The following is an 18,179-nucleotide window of genomic DNA, read 5'->3' on the forward strand; positions in this document are numbered from 1 at the left end:
ATAAAAAAAAAATCAATTAGCCTAAAGCAAGATACAACGCACTACTTTTTGGGTTAAACTCAAAGTAACAAGAATATAAATGAAATTCTTGAACAAAAATATTCTATGAAAACAAAAATCCACTCAAAACACCGTTTACCCCCAAATCACCCAAATCAAATATAGAGATGTAGTATCAGCTATGAAGAAAGACAGAGAAAAACAACAAAAGAGCTCTAAAATGGGGGGAATGGGGGGAATAGCTATCTCTTGCAGTGAGAATCACGTTTCGGGTAATCTTTGGATAGACTCACTATAACTAGCCTATAACAACCTCCAGAGACTTGCTGAAGAAAAAAAACCCACATGCCGGCTAAACACGTTGGGATAACTTTTCTTTATATTCATTCATGAAAAAGAGATTTAAAGGTAGAAACCTCACCAAGCCACACTCTACACAGGTGGAGTTAACCGTTTTTATTTCCCTTCCATGCCTCGATACAAATTCCTCAATTTAACTGTACACCTATGTACAAGAAATATTATCCTGACCACATTAATAACAAAATAAGCAAATCAAGTGTTTGCCACATAACTCTGAGCTTAAAATCAATTTTCAAACAAATACTACAAAAAGAAATCTTACACGGAATTCTAAGACTTTTCTTCAAGATTCTGAGTCAGCACAATTTCATGTGCTGTCATCAATGTGAAAGTGTGAGCAGCAGACTGACAAAATGAAACATTACAAAGGTTTAACAAGCTGATCTCCACAGCAGCTTTTTTCAAAATGCATGCAACATTGATCACAGCTCAAAATAAGTTTGCAAAACTTAATAAATTTGGGCAATTTTTCCCATCCGTCATTTGTCTGAGAAAGTAACCTTCTCATCACTTAAAAGTGCTTAACTTTACACAGCTTAAACACATTCAGTTTCTACACTTGTTCTCTCATATTTGCATGAAATGCTCTACATTAGGAATATTTACAGTTAATACCAAGGCCCACATACAGTGCAGTTTATTTAAATTATGGGTCATTACGACTAGAATATTAGTGTTTGACACCAAATAGATTAGGGAAAGCAACAACACACAACCTGTAAACAGAGCTGGTTGAGAACAAGGCAAATGTCTCCCCCTTAATGGGACTATGTCTTCATTGCTATGATTTTTACATCTGAAATGCCATTGTCTACACAACAGAACATAAACCACATTTAAGACTGAATGTGGCTCATGTGTTTATCACCTGTGATACATCCCTTTGACTGATCGTACAGTGGATAATTGCTGATAACCATGAAGGCACTGTGAGGGAACTGACACAAGCTGAATCACAGTAGCTCAAATTTCCACGAGATGAACTGTGTTTTATTTACATCAGGGCATAAATTCCCCCTCTGAGATGTCTTTGATAATGCTCTGTAGAAAGTTGCCAACATTTTTAGTCGCTGTTAGTTCTGCACAGTCATGGTTTCAGGTAGAAAGCAGCATCGAGGATCACTCCTCGCCCTGCCTCCATTTCTGAGACTCCTCCTGTCGGGCATCAGGATGAATCTGGTTCCTCATCCCACCCAGGACGTTAGAAGTGGCTTCGGTGGCCATAATAAGGGGTTTGACCACTGCTGGTGGCAGCTGGCGGAGAACTCCACCCACTGCGCCCGTCATACCCCGCTGCTCGTGTTCCCTGGTGGCGGTGTCGTAGATGGTCAGAGCTGTGTCTGTGATGCCCTGTAGAAACATCTTCCTTTTAAAACACTTTCTCATTCATTGTCTCTAAATTAAAAACAGCTTTGTTGTTTGCCTCACCTCTTTGACCACAGTGTAAGCTTTAGCTACACCTTCTCTTAGGTCCACAGGCTGGTGAGCCAGTCCGTAATGAGAAAACCGCTTTATCCTCTTCATGTCTCTCTCATCAGGCACAGGGGAAACCATGTCGTATGCTGTTTCAGCTGCTGCCTGAAAATGACCAACAAGGGGGGAATATTTAAGAAGCCGTGTGAAGACTTACCAAAAACGTACATCTTAATGACATTGAAGAGCGAAATTTACCTGGATGGTCCGCACCATCCTGTTGGTGAGCTCTAGAGCAGCCATGGCAGTGGAAGTCCCAAAGGAGGCAGTGCCACGCTGAAATCCTCGGACTATACGGCCATCCTTCCTGTACTGCTCAATCGGCAGCCATACCAAGTCCCTGAATCCCTGAACTGAACAGAAAATCAATCATGAGGACAAGATTTTAGATGAAATCATAAACTACATATAGGTATTGCATTATATATACAATTTGATGCATGTATGAGCACAAAAAGGCTAGCAATATCCCTGCTCCGCACTGACATATACAATCAACATGTGTTTGCTCACCAAATTGTACTAGAGAGTGGATCGGTCCCACTCCGCCCAATAACCCTGGAAGCTGGTTCTTCTTTATGTCGTTGAGCCACTCGTTAATTGCATAGGAGAACAGTTTATCCACACCTAATAACCTGAAACCAAGAGAAGTGTTAGTTTTACATTAAGTGAGTAACCATTTGGCTTTGACTGAAAAGATATAGATATCATAGAAAAAAGGTAACCATTGTTTATAGATAAACACACCCTTGTCGATAGCACAAGCGCCTCAGTTTTAGCTCAGAACAATTCAGCTGTGTCAACCCGATAATGATTCCTGCGAGTGTTCCCTGAAACAAAGCAGTAAAAAAAAAAAAACATTAAAAAAGCACCGAAAATAATGTGGCACCAACACATGGCCCAACTGTGTTCATACCTGCTCTATTGAAACATGTTTCCCATGGTAATCCAAGCGGATTGGAACCTCAGATGTAAACCGAAACTCCCTGATGGAAAAGAAAATCATTGAGGATGTGAAACTAGCAGCTGGATTGTGTTTTCAAGGAGGTTTCATCACTTAGTTTCCCACTCTGACCTAAAGAAGATTGGTTGGTCTGTGAAGGGAGCAGCAGAGGCGTCGCCGTCATTCACGTCTTCCCTGCCTGATGTGGAGAATCCATTGTGGCTCAGGCGTCTCTGAGCTGGCACTGAGATGATCGGGGCTGGGTCCTGGCTGCTGCTGGCGTGCTTCGTGAAGCTGCAGGAGATCTCTGGGACGGACACTTTTTTTGTGGAAACACAGACAGCTGTGGAGCAAAATAAAAAAATCAGGCTGCAGTAAATGAGACAGAGTAGCCAATCTGGAGGTGCTTCAAATCCTGACTGTTACCTTCTTGAGCAGGAGGAGAGAAAAACTCAACTTCAGTAGACAGACTGGTGAAGAAGTCCTTCAAGAAGAAAAGAGCATCCTACAGAAAAAAACAGACAAAAAAAATCATTACTGTCAATTACTGCTCATTTTATGAATTCATTGAGGAAAATGTGAAGGATTGTTTACTTGATCGATGTTGAGCCGTAGAGGCATCAGAGAAACACGCAGACAGCATTCCTGCGGAGCCTGGCCTGACTCGGGACACATGTGCAGCGCCTTGACAGTCAACTAAAACCAAAAACACAGAAACTGTTACATAAGATCAAAATCTGACTCAGTTAATGCATGCGTATGAGAACCCTCACCATGTTGGAATGAGCTTTCCGGGGCATTTCCTTGCTGGAATACAAATACAGAAATTTGTTCATCTGAGAAGTAGCCAGTCTGTCCCGAATCTCCAAGTCCTGCACGACAAACACCTGTCTGGACACAGGCTGATCCACTGCTGGGCCAGACACAACCTGGGTCTGAGGGTACACCTCATGCTGAAATCTCAGCTAGAGGAAAGACAAATGAAAAATATGTTAATGGTAAAAATAAACCTGAGTATCTGTGTAAGGGTGTCAGTGTAAACATCTTACCTTGCTGAGCTGTATCTCCATCAGGACGTCTGGGTTCCTTCCTCTTCCTCCACCTGTGCGTCCTGAAGCCTTAGCTTGCCTCACTGGTGTTTGAGAGGGTGAGCTGTGGGGTGTAGACCTGCAAAGTAGGAATATAACAAAACTTAAACAAGTTTGTTCCTAACATGCCCATAAACACAGTGTTTACACAAAGCTGAAAGGCTCACCCTCGGCTTCTGGCAGGTGATGCTGTAAAAGTCGCACTCCCAAAGTCTTTCCCTCCATAGAGGTGCCAGATGACAGAGATCTCCTTGATGAGGTATCGCACCTCTGGGATGGGACAGTTCAAGGCGCCACGGCTGGAGTCACTCCCATAAAGAGGCTGGCTGAAGTGATCATCTTTGATTTCAACAGCTTCTGAGGTAAGAAGCTTAACCACTGGCTCCTGATCAAGATCCTAAAACCCATTTCATTGACAGTGAGCAAAAAAGCTCTGTACAGTCTCTGTCTCGTGTAGTTAATCTGTGTGAAGAACAGTTACCTCTCCCCTTGAACCTGGTGTCTCCAGGATGCAAAAGTCATCCGTCTCCTGGGCCAGCGAAGGGGCAGGAGTGATGAGAGGAGAGTGAAGCATGGGATAGGTGGGGCTTGAATCTTGAGTCACATTCCCACTCTCATCAGGGAACAAGAACAGGTCTGAGTGTGGCGGGTCGTGGTCTTGATTTCTTTCCTCATCAGCACCTATAGATGAGTGAAACAGGCTCTAGTTAATTTAGGCTCTTTACACAGTGAAATGTTCGACTTAAACTCAGAAAAGTCTCCACCATTTTGCTGCAGTCCTGGTGCATGCTGCCCGTCAGTCTCCTCCATTGCTTCACTCATCAGATCCTGCAGCATCTGCTGCTCAGTCTCAGCAAGCAGTGGGGTCTGAGATGTGGGTCTGCTTGAAAACTCAACCTGTCCAAACATACACCCAATTTAAGCATGTTTGACTCATAGAGCTTTATATCTGAGGGTATTTTTTGTGCCCCTTGCTCATGTTAGTCACTGCTGACCTTGGATCTCTGTGCAGTGCTGCTGTGCTTGGTCTCTGGTTCTGCAGGTGGCAGTAAGTCTCCATAGCTGGCGACATACTGGATGAGATTCATGAGTGCAGCACAGGAGTCCGAACATGTTCTGATGTGGATAACGTCGCTGGAACAGCGTAGCTCGAATCTGGGCTCTGACTGTTAAACAAGAGACAGATTAATAAATCAGGAATAAACTCAGTTTAGAACAGTTATATCACTCTGTGGCAGATATCTCACCAATTTTCCATCTGCTCCAGGTTTGACTGCTGTGATCCTCAACTCTAGAGTTCCCATGTCAACCACCTGGACATAGTCTGTGAGAAAAATCAAATATTGCTAAAAGCTGCTGAGAAACATTTTAAGTAGTTTCCTTTACAACGATCACTGGAGGCAACTCACCGTGAGCTAGATTTACAGAGACAGCATTACTCTTGTCTGAGAGGAAGAGGGCCGCTTCATCCAAAATGATCCTTCAAACAAACAGTTCCCAATAAGCAAAGAAAAAGTGAAGATGTTAACGTGAAGATAAAAAAAGCCCTTTCATACCTGAGTGTTGAAGACGAGTGGTCTAATGAAACACTGCTGGAGATGCTGAAAGTTTCTACTACCAGCAGCGATCTGAGTGGCAGGTAAATGGGTCTATTCAAGAGGAGAGGAAAAGTCATGTGAGAATACACACTCATGGAAAAATACCTCATGGTGTCTTCAAAGGTCTGAGGGATGCTCTACCTGTAGTCAAGAGAGCAGCTCCACAGGTGTAAATGCAGAGTAGCGACAGACGTGGGTGGTGCGTAACCCAGCACAGGCTCGTCAGAAACATTCAGAAAGTCAACCATCTGTTTTACACGGATTACAAATATGGGATTAATTACAATCCACTACTTTTACATGCTCTATGAAGGAGATAAAGTTAAGCTGTTGCTCCCACCTGGTCGTACCAGCCCAAGCTGGGAGGGACCACTCTGTGCTGGAGTGTAGCTCCTCTAACTCCAACAGCAACAAGAAACTCCTGCATGAAAACCCACAAGCCAAGCTGAATAATTCACTCCCAACAAAAAAACCTGACTGGGATGAATCAGAGGTCACTGTGGTGTGATTTCAGAAATTATTTAGTATCAGAATATTAATAATGACTGGTGTCTCACAAAATATGAATAATCTAACTTGGCTGCTACAGAATGGGTACAAAATCTCAAGTGTCCCTACTTTAAGAAGAAAAATAATTAAAGTGATTTGGTTTAATAACAGCCCCATCTACAGGAAAGTGTGCCAAGACACAGCCAGGACTGCCTTAGTCAATAGATATAATAAACTAATAAATTTATTGGTATGAGATCAACTAAAGCTATGCTAGAAGTCATCTATAACCTCTGTCTTGAAAAAACTTTAAGTTCTGTGTTGGATAAAAAAATCCCTCCAAAAGATCTCAAGATCATTCGACAATCTGAAAATGACTCTACAGAGAAAATGAAGATAACTTACAGTTGATTTTAGTACTCTACCTTGACATTGCGTTCTGCGTTCTGTGATGAGATTTTGACAGCGACAGACACCATGCTCCGGGCCTCCAGACCGATGCTCTCTGACGGCGTTGACGATCTCTCAGGGGACGTCTCTGATTGGTAGATAGTTGGCTCTAACCAGTGGGGATGTGTCCTGCATGGCAATTTGGTTTCTGAGACAGAGGTGCCTCCATCCAAAAGTCCTGAAAAGATGAAGCATCAGACTAAGAGGCGTCGGGGCATAAGTGCCCTTACAACAAATATGGAGATCAAACTCCAGTGATGTAGATATCGAGAAGTCTTAATCTACTGCACAATAAATTTGAAGGTCATCTTCTCATTAAGTATTAAACAAAAAGTGATGCTGGACTGAACACGTGCAGTTGGTTTACCTTGGTGATACATGCAGACGTTACTGGTGTGGAAGCAGATGTAGTGTTGGTCCTTATAGCCTTCATACTGAGTCACACTGAACAGCACAGCATTTTTCACCTCTAACCAGAACTCTCCGTGCTTGTTTTTCAGAACAGTTTTATCCTCCTTCTGGAAATAAAAATTCATATTTAATCCAACTCACCCCCCCAGCATATTAGCATGTGTGTGTGGTATGGAGAAAGGAGGTGAGTTAACCTTTGCGTTGGTTTGAAGCGCCACCAGGCCATGGTTGACGTTGAGGATGACAGAGAATACGCTCTGGGAGGTCTTGCACTGGGATTTGGGTTTTTTCTTCTTGCGTGATCTGAGGCCCAGCTCAGACGCAGGAGAGTAATAGTGTAGGGTCTCCTCCTCAGAGCCACTGGTCTCATCTTAAAGCAGAACATGAAGCATGTCTGTAAAGCTCTGAAATGACTTCATTTTATCCATATGTATAAAGGTAAGAAGAGCCCAACACAAGTGAAGTATGTTTTGTTGTCTTACCTTCAGGACCTGTAGAGCGGAACTGGCTAAAGCTGTCTTTGGAGTAAGTGTTGATCAGCTGACTAGCAACAGAGAGTCCAACTCCATATGGCATGCTGTCCACTGTCTCCACTGGAGATGGTGCAGTGGGCTCCCACAGCAGCAGATCATTGTTAATTCTTCAGTATAGAAAACATACAATTTATGTAAGAAACAAGAGGAACGTTCAAGTAAGAACATATTGATACATTTAGCAGATCAATACCTGTTCTGAAGCCTGAAGTCTGTATCTTTAATTTATCTAATGTTTTATAACAATTCTGCTGTAAAAAAAAGTGCGCACCTGTTGTGGAGTTTTTCATAAAATGCCTTGCTTGGAAGTACTAACTGCACATTGGGAAAACACAACTCGAGGATAAAGCGTGAGGTGTTCATAGTTTTTTCCTGAAACTCGGTCATCTCAGCCACATCACCAGGAATAACCATCTGTAATGAAAACAGAAGGGACTTAGAAAAACAACATTTTCATAAGAGGGGGATCATAACCAGCGGCTCTGCCAACAGGTTAGGGATGCAAAGCAGAGCTTGTGTTGCTTTTTGCATAATGATGCATCTGTCGCACATCGTCATATATTGAGCAAAAGATACCTTTGCTTCTGAATGCAAATCTGTGCACCTACACAGGCTCCAGCTTCCATTTATCATTAGATGTGTGACAACAACAGAGGATTTTTTAGTGTTGTCACTTGTCTGCAACAATGACTTGCTCTAAAATGAGTAATATTTGAGAATGAGGCTGAACAAAGACGCTTCTGAAACAAGTGTTTAACACCTAAAAAGAACATCATTCAAGTATGTGCCTGTTGGAGTTTCAAGGTAAATGTGTTTTTTAAACTTTGGCCTACCTCTTCATTCTCATACATAACCCTTCTTGAAGAAAAGGGTGACGGCTCAGGCTTCCCAAAGTCACACACATCTTTCAGTGAGTGGGCAGCACCTTCCTCTTCTTCCTCTTCGAGAGAATGGTCCTCAGCACCTTCGTCATCTTCAGCCGTCACCCGTTCAAGGATTGAGTGGACTGCAGTGGGGTTCATCTTCAGCACAATCCTGCTCAGAGAGATTAAATGTCACCAAGAGGTGATTCAAAGTGGACAGATAGGTTTGAAGCTGGTTGGTTTACTGACCTCGGCCAATCAAATTTAACACTTTCAGATGTTGTCATGTCTCCATCCATGGTGTGAGACACTCTAAGGAACCTTGCGGCTGGTTGATCAGGCTCCTCCTGAAACTTCCCTGTGTAGAGAAAAATCAAAAGTTTTTGAGCAATAAATAGAAATTTTCTTGGGAACATTTCTCCCTTTGGTCAACATACCAATCAGCTCCCTGAAGGTGAGCTCCATTTTAGTTTGGTCTGGGGAGCTGCCACCCATGAACTCAGTTTTCATTTCCAGGTCCTCCAGCTCCAGGTGGAGGACTTCCTTCTGCAGGGACTTCTTGAACCAAGGGCCCCTTTCCTGATCTGAGCGCAGGTCTGGGATAGGGAAGCGCACGGAAAGGCCCAGCATCGGGGCACTGACAGTCAGCGATACATGACAGTTGGTGGGTGTGTGGCTGTCATCAAGGAAAACCTCTGTGAAAGCCTTGTGCTGTATTATAAAGACAAATATCAAGAAAAAAAAAGGTAAAGTTTAGAGCCAATTAATATTCCACTGTTGTAAAGACAGTGACATTGATGTAGGACTCCCTTACCAAGCTGACATGTTTATTATAGGATGTATACAAATGGGAAGCCATCAGCTCTGTGGTTGCTAACTTCTGAGGTTGCAGTAGTGAGTTCAGCCTGTCGACGATGCTGATGTCAAGCTCAGAGCGCACAGGACCCAGCTCCACCTGGATCTCAGCTTTCCTGGGGATGGTACTAAGCCGGACCTGGCCTCCCTGCGCAGAGAACCAAAAGTTACTGACCGAGTGGAAACCCGAAAGTGATGCAGTTTTATGTTTGAGATTTAGTGCCGTAGCGTAACACAGGACTAACAGACGCTGTTACCTGAGGGCCTCTGCGCTCAGCCTGTTTGTAAAGCAGGTGAAGACAGGTGGAAAGCGGTGCATCAGCACTGGCTGTGGTGTCAAATGTCAGGAGCTGAGGTGTGACAGAGAAGCTTATGAGAAACACTGAAAAAGTCAAGCCAGCTGCATTCAGGTGCACCAAATTTGTATGCAGCATTAAACTGAAGAAGCTGAGTGCAGTTCAAAATGTGCCAAGCTCAGAATTAAAGCTCTGACCTCTGTGTATTGAATGCCTCTCTGGGAGCTACCAATGACAGCCTCAGAGGGGAACAGACACTCCAGAAACTCCATTTGGTTCAGGGACACATCTGTGCTGAAAGTCCGCAGGCTGGATCCCTGACAGTGCTCGTAGGTTATTTTCAGGCCCTGGCCCACAAACCTGCATACACAAGTTCACTTCAGATATTCCACTTACAGTGGCAAATCTGTCTCACAGCACACTGTTCTTTACCATTAAACAAAGCTTGACCTTGCAAAACAAAAATTATGAAGAGACAAAACAGAACCTGAGGTGGTCATGGGGGCAGGCCTGGTTGAACAGTGTGCGGGACTGGAGGAAAGCAGCAGGGGCGAGTTGTCCGGGGCCAACCATGTTAAAGAAGTGTGCAGCCATGGGGCCAAGAGGACTGGGAGCAGCATCTGGTGGTGGCAGTGGGTCAATGTGGAGGACGGAGACAGCAAGGCTACCGAGAGTCAACTTCAGTACCAACTCTGGCCTCGACTCATCACCGTGTGCTTTGGATGGATGTGCTGAAAAACAAGACAGATACTTAACTTCCACTGAGATAAAGGGATTCACAATAACTAAATGCTTTCAAAAAGCCAGATGCTTGACTTATAATCATTTCAACAAAAACAGATACAGATCTCTATTGTGTCTGTGGTTGTTTAACTCTTTATCACCCTGTTAAATCTGTAGCTGTCTGCTAAGATACAGATCTGATCAGAGCGTTACGCTGACGTTATCCATTCTTTGAACGTAGCTGCACACTCCTGTCTCCAACTTAAGTACATGGCCTGAAGGGAACTAGTATTTTAAGTTGAATTAATAGGATGTAAAAAATACATAGATATACAATACTTACAAGTTTGTCTCAGTAACTTTTGAGGGATTTGCGAATCCCTTGAATGGACTGGAGTTTCACTTGTCTGCTTCTCTCTTTGTCGAGGTACATCCATGTAATCATCCCACGGATTCTACAGATATACAGACATGATCACATTTAATCTAAGTTACTGAGTTAATTTGCAATAAGTCAAAACACAATTCAAAATATCCTCATTGCAAACACTAATCTGTAACCTCATGACAGAGATTTAACAGGTGATGTCTTACTGTTGCATTTGCAGATGGAGATTCTCCAGGAGAGGCAGAGTAGTTGCTATTAAGAGACAAATCCAAATCAACGGTGGGAGGTTCACCCAGAGGAGGGAGAGATGACAAGCTGTGAGACATGTCCATGTCCGCCATGGAAAAGAACACATCATCTACACCGCCCACGGATATGTCAAAAAGGAGAAATCAAGAATAATTGTCAGTGTTTCAGTGCATCCATCACATCATATTTCAGACATGGGTTCATTTGGAGGATTGTGTTCTAATCTGACCTCGACTTGACACAGTCCTGGTTGTCTGGCTCTCAAAGAGGTCTGGGTCTGTCCCTGGAACAGCACTGTCCTTCTTCAGGCAGCGGTTCAGCTCCATGTGGAGCCGATACTCATCCTCCTGCTGCATGGGTCGGCTCTTTCTATCCTTAGCCCATTCCTGTGCATCTTTACAGAAACAATAACAAAGATGATATACACTCCATCACTGAACAACTCTTATGCTAAAGGCTACCATTCTACCATCATCTATTATCAAAGGGTGCTCACCTCCGCCAGAGAAGGCTCCAAACAAGTCTAAGAGAAGATGCACTTGCCGTGGGGATAGTAGAATACTAAGTGTATCTATATGTCCAACGACATCCAGCTGAGGAACAAAGCATGCAAAACACTGTTAAAGCAACCACATCTAGCTCATAAGAAGAAACTATCATGACTGTTTACTGATAAGATGTTTCATTTCAAAAACAGTTGTTTTACCTTTGCACCAGGCATAGCTAAGTTGTTTTTTAGAGTGAGGGACAACTCTATTTTCCCACCAAGGCTTCCAACCTGTACAGGTTCGAATGGTGTTGTGGAGGATACCGGCTCCGTGAACTGGGGGTGAGGCTCACAAATTATTTTGGGATTCCAGCTTGGCGAGAGTTTTGGCTCCATTTCCTGGAAAAATCAAATATCTATTACACAGCTCATGCATGCACCTCTAACATCAGGTATTAATGATACACTACACAAACAAACCGTTTGAGTGGGTGAAGATTTACAACCAGCACGAGACACATCCGAAAACTCATCCCAAAACAAAGTGATGCCTTCCATCTGCAAGTTTTTGTGTGCGAATGTTGTTGGCTGGTGCACATTCACACTTGAAGTCTCCTCATCTGTCTCATCACAGTAAACAATCCTGAAAGTAAAAACAGAATATGGTTAACCAAAGAAGGCATTTCCACTTATCTTTACTGATTCCTCTCAGATTCAGAACAAAAGTCATAATGGATAATGGGATTAACAGCTCTGGAGCTGAAAAACATTTATATTATATAAAGTGATTGCTGTCATATTTAAAGACAAAACTTACTTGCGGATTCTAATCTCAAGAGCAATTCCAGTTTTTGAGTTTTCTGGAATGTGTTCAACTCGGAGAACAGTATCCAGAAATGTCACTCTCACTCTTCTCAAAACTGCAAGACAAACAGTTCAAAGGTAATATTTGACAGAATACTAGTCTAACAAACATTTTAAAATTTGCAGTACAGACATAACATACCTGTCTCTATAGTTTCTGCAAACTTCTCCAAACCTTCAAATGGCTGGAAGCTCTCTCCCATATCATCAGTGAGCTTCTGGCTCAGACATTCTTTGGCTAGCTGCATACTACTAGTCATGAAACTGGACCAGCACATGGGCTCTGTACCAGATGCTGAAAGAAATTAAAATAGTGAGACTGTAATTTACTTTTCTCGCAGATGATGTTCAAGTGACAAATAGTACAGAGGTCCCCTACCCATTCTTGGTCTTGGTCTGAGCACCATCTCCAAACCCTTGACCTCCAGGGCACAGTTTTCCTGCAGCAGGGCTGCCCATGGGACCGTAAGAGAAATTGTCTGGATAAACCCTGCGATGACCTCAAAAGGGGCATCTGCTGTTTCAAGGAGCTCATTGAGTGACTGAGGAAGAAGAGATTATGATAAGCTCCTCTTCATTCATGAGAGCAACATGATCTGCTAAAAAGATGCTACATGTCCTGTCATAAAAGTGACACCACACATACCCATTTATCCAGAGGCACTTGTGCAAGTGATCCAGTGCCTTGATAAAGGTCTAAACTGAGCTGATCCAAGCTCAGCTTCTCCTGCAGGAAGTTGCCGAGGTACCGATGCAAAAGGTATCTGCATGCCCTCTTCTTGATAGACTCAGAAAATGGCCAAGGCATCTTAACTCAACAGGTGAGCAGTGCACAGGTAGTGTAGGAGGTTTTGATGCTCTGTGACCGAAATGCTAATAGCAGCTACTGACACAGCTAAGAATTGGTCAGTGGTTTTACAGTTGTGTCATCCTGTTGGCTTAAAGACATTGAGAAAGCATGAGCTCAAACACCCTTCATATCCCAAGATTAGGGACACTTTAGAGGATGTATTGACACTCAGGGATATGTGAGGGAATTGGTCCGACTCCAGTTTGCTTCGCCTAGAGAAAGACAAACATATGGTGCCTGCTTTGTAATTTGACACGAGATAACATGAGGCTGCACATGACATGTTTTCAAAACAGACAAAAACTGGACACGTTAATGCGTCAATGCGAGACAAGCAATTCGAGATTGATCTGATTAGACAGATAATAATGTTAAGTCACTCTACATGTTTGTGTTATGCTACGCTTAGATTTGCTCACATTTTAGAGACACTGTGAACCACTCAAACGCACTTGCGAAACAACTGTTGGCGTGCCAAAGAATCGCTAGTAAAAGCCTACCTTAAGCCATGTTTGCAATAACAGAGCTGTCACCGTGCTCTACAGGCGACTGATAGGCTTTGAGTGCTGGCTAGACAAAGACATGTCACTTAGCTAACTAGCCGGTGAGCTAGTATAATGCTAGTGTTGTTAGCTGGCACATGCAGCAAATCTATCGGCATTATTAGCATAGCTAACGTCATGCTAGGCTTACAGCTGCACGCTTGCTAGCTAGCCAGATAGGTAACTGCTAAATACAACATTTCTTAAGTCTACCCTCATATGTGACAAGTATACGAAGAAAACTACTTCCACACATTTACACCCACCATTTTCCGACACGCGGGAGTAAATGACAGAGGTGATATTATTCGTGCTGTCAATAAGTTACCTTCTTTCTGAGTTGTTTACAAACACTTTCATGACTCCGCACCAACCGAGCCCACACACTCTGGGAGGGATTAGCCCATGACGTCATAACATGGCGGAACTGTGTGGCCCATGAGACATTAAGCGGGTCAGTGTTTATTAGTTATTTTACAGAAAATACTTCGAGCATTTTGATAGACAAGGACGCCCTGAATTCATGCGTCTTTAGCCAGCCCTTTTCCATGAATCTGACCCTCAACAGGTATCCATCCATCGAGGGTTAACCCTCATTTGACTGAGCCTTCTCCGGAGAGCTCCGAGTGGACTCGAAGCTTCCACAAGCCGGAAGAACACAACCAGCGAGGAGGTGAGAAAATTAAACGCAGTTGTTCAGAAATTACTATTTGATCATCATGATATTAGCCCATGACTTTTTTCGCAAATAAACGTATATGCTAATTTCAAATTTGCCCAGAGAGATTGAAATACTACAGTATAGAGAGAGCTCAGTTCTTCTGCTAACGCCTCAGAGTTTATCCCCTTCAATGTAGCTCATGTTAGCCATGCTTGAATCCAAGTTTGCTGAGGTTGATTGGGTCAGTACTTCACACAATTTACTTAAATTATAACATTTGCAAGACACTTACACAATAAATTCCTACTACCAACGATATGCAGTAGGTACAGTACTCGGACATATTTTTCTTAGTCGGCTACAAAAGAGTACAACGAGTCCTCAAGATGTCGCTGCACTGTTGACTTTCTTTAAATGTTGTCACTGTCATGTAGTAACATCATTGTATAGGTTGTTCACAACAGTCAGTAGTACTAGCAGTAGAACTAGCATAGCATTAATACACTCCAGTACGCAGCAAAGGTACTTCTGTACTTCTATTTCATGTCAATCAATCAAACAATGAATAAGACTGCAGCATCAACATGAACTAATTTTGATACTCTTCCAATACAACATATTTTATGGAGAGGTGATTTTTTTATTCAACCCACCTCTTTAGATCCATCAAGTACACCAATATAACTTTCACTAACACTTCTGCAAGGAAAAATACAGTCTACGTATTTGTACTGATATTATTGCTTTCTTGTTAAAAAAGAGTCCAGAAGTGTCTCTACTGAACCTTATTTTTTATTTGTTGTTTCAGGCATAAATCCAGTCTTGAGAATATGAGAAATGCTGAATGGTTTTGGTTTCAAGGCAAATTATAATCTGGCTAATCACTTAAAATTTGATCACACATTTGTGATGATTAGTCAACTCATAGGCCCTCCTTCTTAACACTTGGATTCAAAGCAACACCACAAGATGAATGTTGGCAAGTTTAAGGGACCTGATGAATGGTACTGCATGTTTTTTTGTTTGTTTGTTTTTGTTTTTTTTTCGTGGGGGTGGGTAATCTACTTGACAACAGTAAGTGTATTTTCTACAGAAGATGACGCTTAGTTCACCACCTTTATTGATAAACTGGTTGGAAAATCAGCTCACAAGCTAGCTTATCACATTCACTTTCTGAATCACTTCTCCTGTTCAGGGTCACAGGTGTGAGTCTCGGTGTATGCTCTGTGTAGATCTTTATAGAATTGACTTTGTCATCATAAAGTCATTCTTATGATCCTGTGTCTTCAGTTCCTTTAACATGAGTTCATTGCCCTCAGAAGGCATCCAGCAAACAGACTGAATGATGACTGAGGAACAAGCCTTAGCTGACTTGCAGGAAAATGCACATACAGGCACGCACTTCAGAGCCCTCCTTCACACAAGTGGGAGAGAAGAAAACATCAATGGTGGATTTGCAGAAACAGAAATCAAGATCAAAATAAGTTGATCTCTTTTTGTGTGTTGTACTTACAGATAATGCTTTACACCAGAACTTGTGTTGGCAGATGGCAACACATTAAAATGGGATTCATGATGGGTCAGAAATGGGTTCTGCGCCGATTCTCAGTTGACTCAGACTTTTTTCTACTGCCCGTTGTCATGTTAGCATTGTTAAGACCTTAAGGCAACAATAGCTCTCATCTCTGGACACATATTATAGAGATTTGATACCCAGGTGGAAAACCAAGCAAAGGACAACTCTGAGAGGAAGGCAGTGCATCCTTACTCTCTCTCTGTTCAGTAGTTATAATTTTTGTGGGGAAACCATTCATTTGTTTGGCATGTGTGTGTGTGTTTATAGAACTCATTTCTGTAGAAAACTAAAGCTGGTCTAACCTGATGGATTTGTGCTTTTTTGTGTGTGTAATCTTTTCTGATACAGCCATGCAGGAAGTAAATATTAAAAATAGCACTCATTCTACAGAGCACAGGTTTGTTCCAGTTCTCTTTTTCTTTATCTTGTTGGCCTTTTACACACATGCTACACCACCACTGCAGCTTTAGGATGGATTCAAGTCAAAGGTCTGGATTTAATGTTTCAGGTGAAGCAGTCATAAACATGGAGAGCTCAGTATGTTTTACTAGCTTTCATCTACACTACACTTTTAGCTGGTTGAGTGACTGAGGTTATTGTTTCATTCCAGGTGATGGAGGTAGACTGCCAGCCTGAGGAGTCCATCGTCTCTTCATTTGATGAGGACTGTGTTGAGCTTGGAGACGTCAAAGACATGAGGCTGGAGGCAGAAGCTGTGGTCAATGATGTACTTTTTGCCGTGGCTGAAATGCACGTGTCACAGAGCCTCAGCAGTGCGTCAGATGTGGCCTACATAAATGTGGAAACCAGGGAGGGAAACCGGTACTGCCTGGAGCTCACAGAGGCAGGACTGAGGGTAAGACACAAACCGTGTTCTGAAGCGGTAACTTTGCTTTTGCTTCTTTCAAAATATCCAAGCCTGACTATATATGTCTGCGCCCCACAGGTGGTGGGCTATGCCTTTGATCAGGTGGATGAGGATTTGAGCACCCAGTATCATGAGACTGTATACTCACTTCTGGACACGCTGAGTCCCGGGTACAGAGAAGCTTTTGGCAACGCTCTGCTGCAGCGACTCGAGAGGCTGAAGCAAAATGGACAATGAAAGGACGGAGATGCTGCACAAGATGTTCAAATGAAAGAGGAGCTGGGGAAGTGAGGTTTTTTGGACATGGGCTAAAATAATCCAAGTTTGGTCAAATATCATAGCCTCCTGCGACATTTACCTGCCTAGCTGCCACTACAAAGAGGGCGCCCTGCCCCATCAACCCTGCTTTCTTCTGACTTTCATTCCATCGAATGACTTCATGTTAGCTCAGTGCTGCTAGGGAATGCCTGTGCGGGGTCTGTTGCAACTTTGTGTTGTTGACTTCACTGTGGAAAGATCCTCCTGCTTCCACACACACGTCTGTAATTGAAATCTGCACCTTTTGTACCTGAGAAAACAGCAGCAACACATTGGTATGCAGTTTTCATCCGGTTTCCACCCTCTGCCCTGCTTGCACTAAAGCTATGAACTCCTACATAAACATCTGGTTCTTATTTAGCAGGTGTGAAGAGCCAAAGCTGTAACCTATGTAAGCTTAACTCATTTGAACTGCCTTAATGACTGACGTTTGGTTCAGGAAGTACAAAAAGAAGCTCATTTCCTAATCCTTTATGGACAGAAAATGTATTTTATGGGGCTGTTCTGTCACATGGATAACCTTAGTACCATTTTATTTCTTCATACTGAACAGTGTTTTGCAGCTCAAGCTTTTGTTTCCAGATGTTCCTGTCAAAGTAGAGATGCTGTCCTTGTGGGGATTGAAATTGTGATTTCTGTATGTTTTGTGTTCTGGTCTTGTCCTCAGTTTTTGGGAACATGATGCACAGTATTTGTTGCATTTTATAGCTGTTTTAAGATGTTGGTTTGCTGTACAACAGCAACAGAGTTATGATTCTGATACTTCAATGTGTTGACATCTAATTTAACTAACTTTTCTCTTTTTTCATTCTGACACTATATCTTGCTGCTGGCCTTTGCTTAGACAAATAAAGTCTTAGAAAGATGTCGGTCTCTTATTTTACTCTTGTTTATTTCTTCTCTGCCAGCACAGCTTGTTCAAACATTACTTCTACGACAGAGTGTGTGTGTGTGTGGGTGTGTGTGTGTGTGTGTGTGTGTGTGTGTGTGTGTGTGTGTGTGTGTGTGTGTGTGTGTGTGTGTGTGTGTGTTGAGGGGTTACAGCTTAACTGTGTTTTTGTTTTATGTCCATCTACATGTATGCTTAACTAAATGTTCATGATGACACAGTAGAAGCCAGCTTGATGACCCAGGCAAAGAACTTTTTAAAATTAGGTTTGGACTTTTATGCCTTTACTAAATTTATTAAAAAGCTGAACAGTAGATGTGGAGTAGGAAAATAGGAAGAGAGTGGGGAATGACGTGTGGCACAGGGGCTGCAGGCTGGAATCAGCTGCTGCCCACTTAGCAC

The 18,179-nt window shown here is 42.7% G+C and overlaps 2 protein-coding genes across 5 annotated transcripts; one reads left to right on the forward strand and one right to left on the reverse strand.

Moving 5' to 3' along the window:
• Positions 1-357: 357 nt before the first annotated feature.
• Positions 358-13,873, reverse strand: atg2b (autophagy related 2B). 3 transcript variants are annotated; one of them, XM_074691522.1, is made up of 43 exons: positions 13,794-13,873; positions 12,720-13,135; positions 12,453-12,615; positions 12,216-12,368; positions 12,027-12,129; positions 11,690-11,852; positions 11,429-11,608; positions 11,219-11,315; positions 10,952-11,116; positions 10,680-10,831; positions 10,429-10,540; positions 9,850-10,093; positions 9,560-9,722; positions 9,324-9,416; positions 9,026-9,214; positions 8,649-8,922; positions 8,461-8,569; positions 8,182-8,383; positions 7,620-7,762; positions 7,298-7,455; positions 7,010-7,185; positions 6,772-6,922; positions 6,380-6,582; positions 5,806-5,886; positions 5,607-5,713; positions 5,424-5,516; positions 5,277-5,347; positions 5,115-5,191; positions 4,863-5,033; positions 4,632-4,764; positions 4,349-4,548; positions 4,035-4,264; positions 3,829-3,946; positions 3,553-3,744; positions 3,374-3,475; positions 3,206-3,284; positions 2,912-3,122; positions 2,753-2,822; positions 2,584-2,666; positions 2,350-2,471; positions 2,035-2,189; positions 1,792-1,941; positions 358-1,713 (listed from the first exon to the last, which is right to left on the reverse strand). In XM_074691522.1, exons 2-43 carry the CDS (start codon positions 12,879-12,881, stop codon positions 1,483-1,485), a joined length of 6,231 nt encoding a protein of 2,076 aa, XP_074547623.1. In that variant the 5' UTR covers positions 12,882-13,135; positions 13,794-13,873; the 3' UTR covers positions 358-1,482. The 3 variants fall into 3 exon arrangements, with proteins under 3 accessions (XP_074547623.1, XP_074547624.1, XP_074547625.1); XM_074691523.1 differs by having other exon boundaries at positions 13,732-13,856; XM_074691524.1 differs by lacking the exon at positions 13,794-13,873 and adding an exon at positions 13,424-13,516.
• Positions 13,820-17,728, forward strand: gskip (gsk3b interacting protein). Of its 2 annotated transcripts, XM_074691526.1 has the most exons (4): positions 13,820-13,919; positions 14,034-14,138; positions 16,313-16,558; positions 16,649-17,728. In XM_074691526.1, exons 3-4 carry the CDS (start codon positions 16,316-16,318, stop codon positions 16,805-16,807), a joined length of 402 nt encoding a protein of 133 aa, XP_074547627.1. In that variant the 5' UTR covers positions 13,820-13,919; positions 14,034-14,138; positions 16,313-16,315; the 3' UTR covers positions 16,808-17,728. The 2 variants fall into 2 exon arrangements, with proteins under 2 accessions (XP_074547627.1, XP_074547626.1); XM_074691525.1 differs by having other exon boundaries at positions 13,838-14,138.
• The last annotated feature ends 451 nt before the right edge of the window (positions 17,729-18,179 follow it).

The sequence above is a fragment of the Halichoeres trimaculatus genome, unplaced genomic scaffold, assembly GCF_033239565.1.
Source record: "Halichoeres trimaculatus isolate MK-OKI-2021-1 unplaced genomic scaffold, fHalTri1.1 fHalTri1_scaffold_17, whole genome shotgun sequence".
NCBI lineage: Eukaryota > Metazoa > Chordata > Actinopteri > Labriformes > Labridae > Halichoeres > Halichoeres trimaculatus.

Bases quoted from the DNA above. Each gene is read 5' to 3' on its own strand.
- atg2b (XM_074691522.1), bottom strand. From the start codon at position 12,881: ATGCCTTGGCCATTTTCTGAGTCTATCAAGAAGAGGGCATGCAGATAC. The intron at 10,832-10,951 runs GTCAGATTAGAA...TGGGCGGTGTAG, and splicing joins CAGGACTGTGTCAAGTCGAG to ATGATGTGTTCTTTTCCATG. The intron at 9,417-9,559 runs GTCAGAGCTTTA...GTCACACCTCAG, and splicing joins GAGGCATTCAATACACAGAG to CTCCTGACATTTGACACCAC.
- gskip (XM_074691526.1), top strand. From the start codon at position 16,316: ATGGAGGTAGACTGCCAGCCTGAGGAGTCCATCGTCTCTTCATTTGAT. The intron at 16,559-16,648 runs GTAAGACACAAA...TGCGCCCCACAG, and splicing joins TCACAGAGGCAGGACTGAGG to GTGGTGGGCTATGCCTTTGA.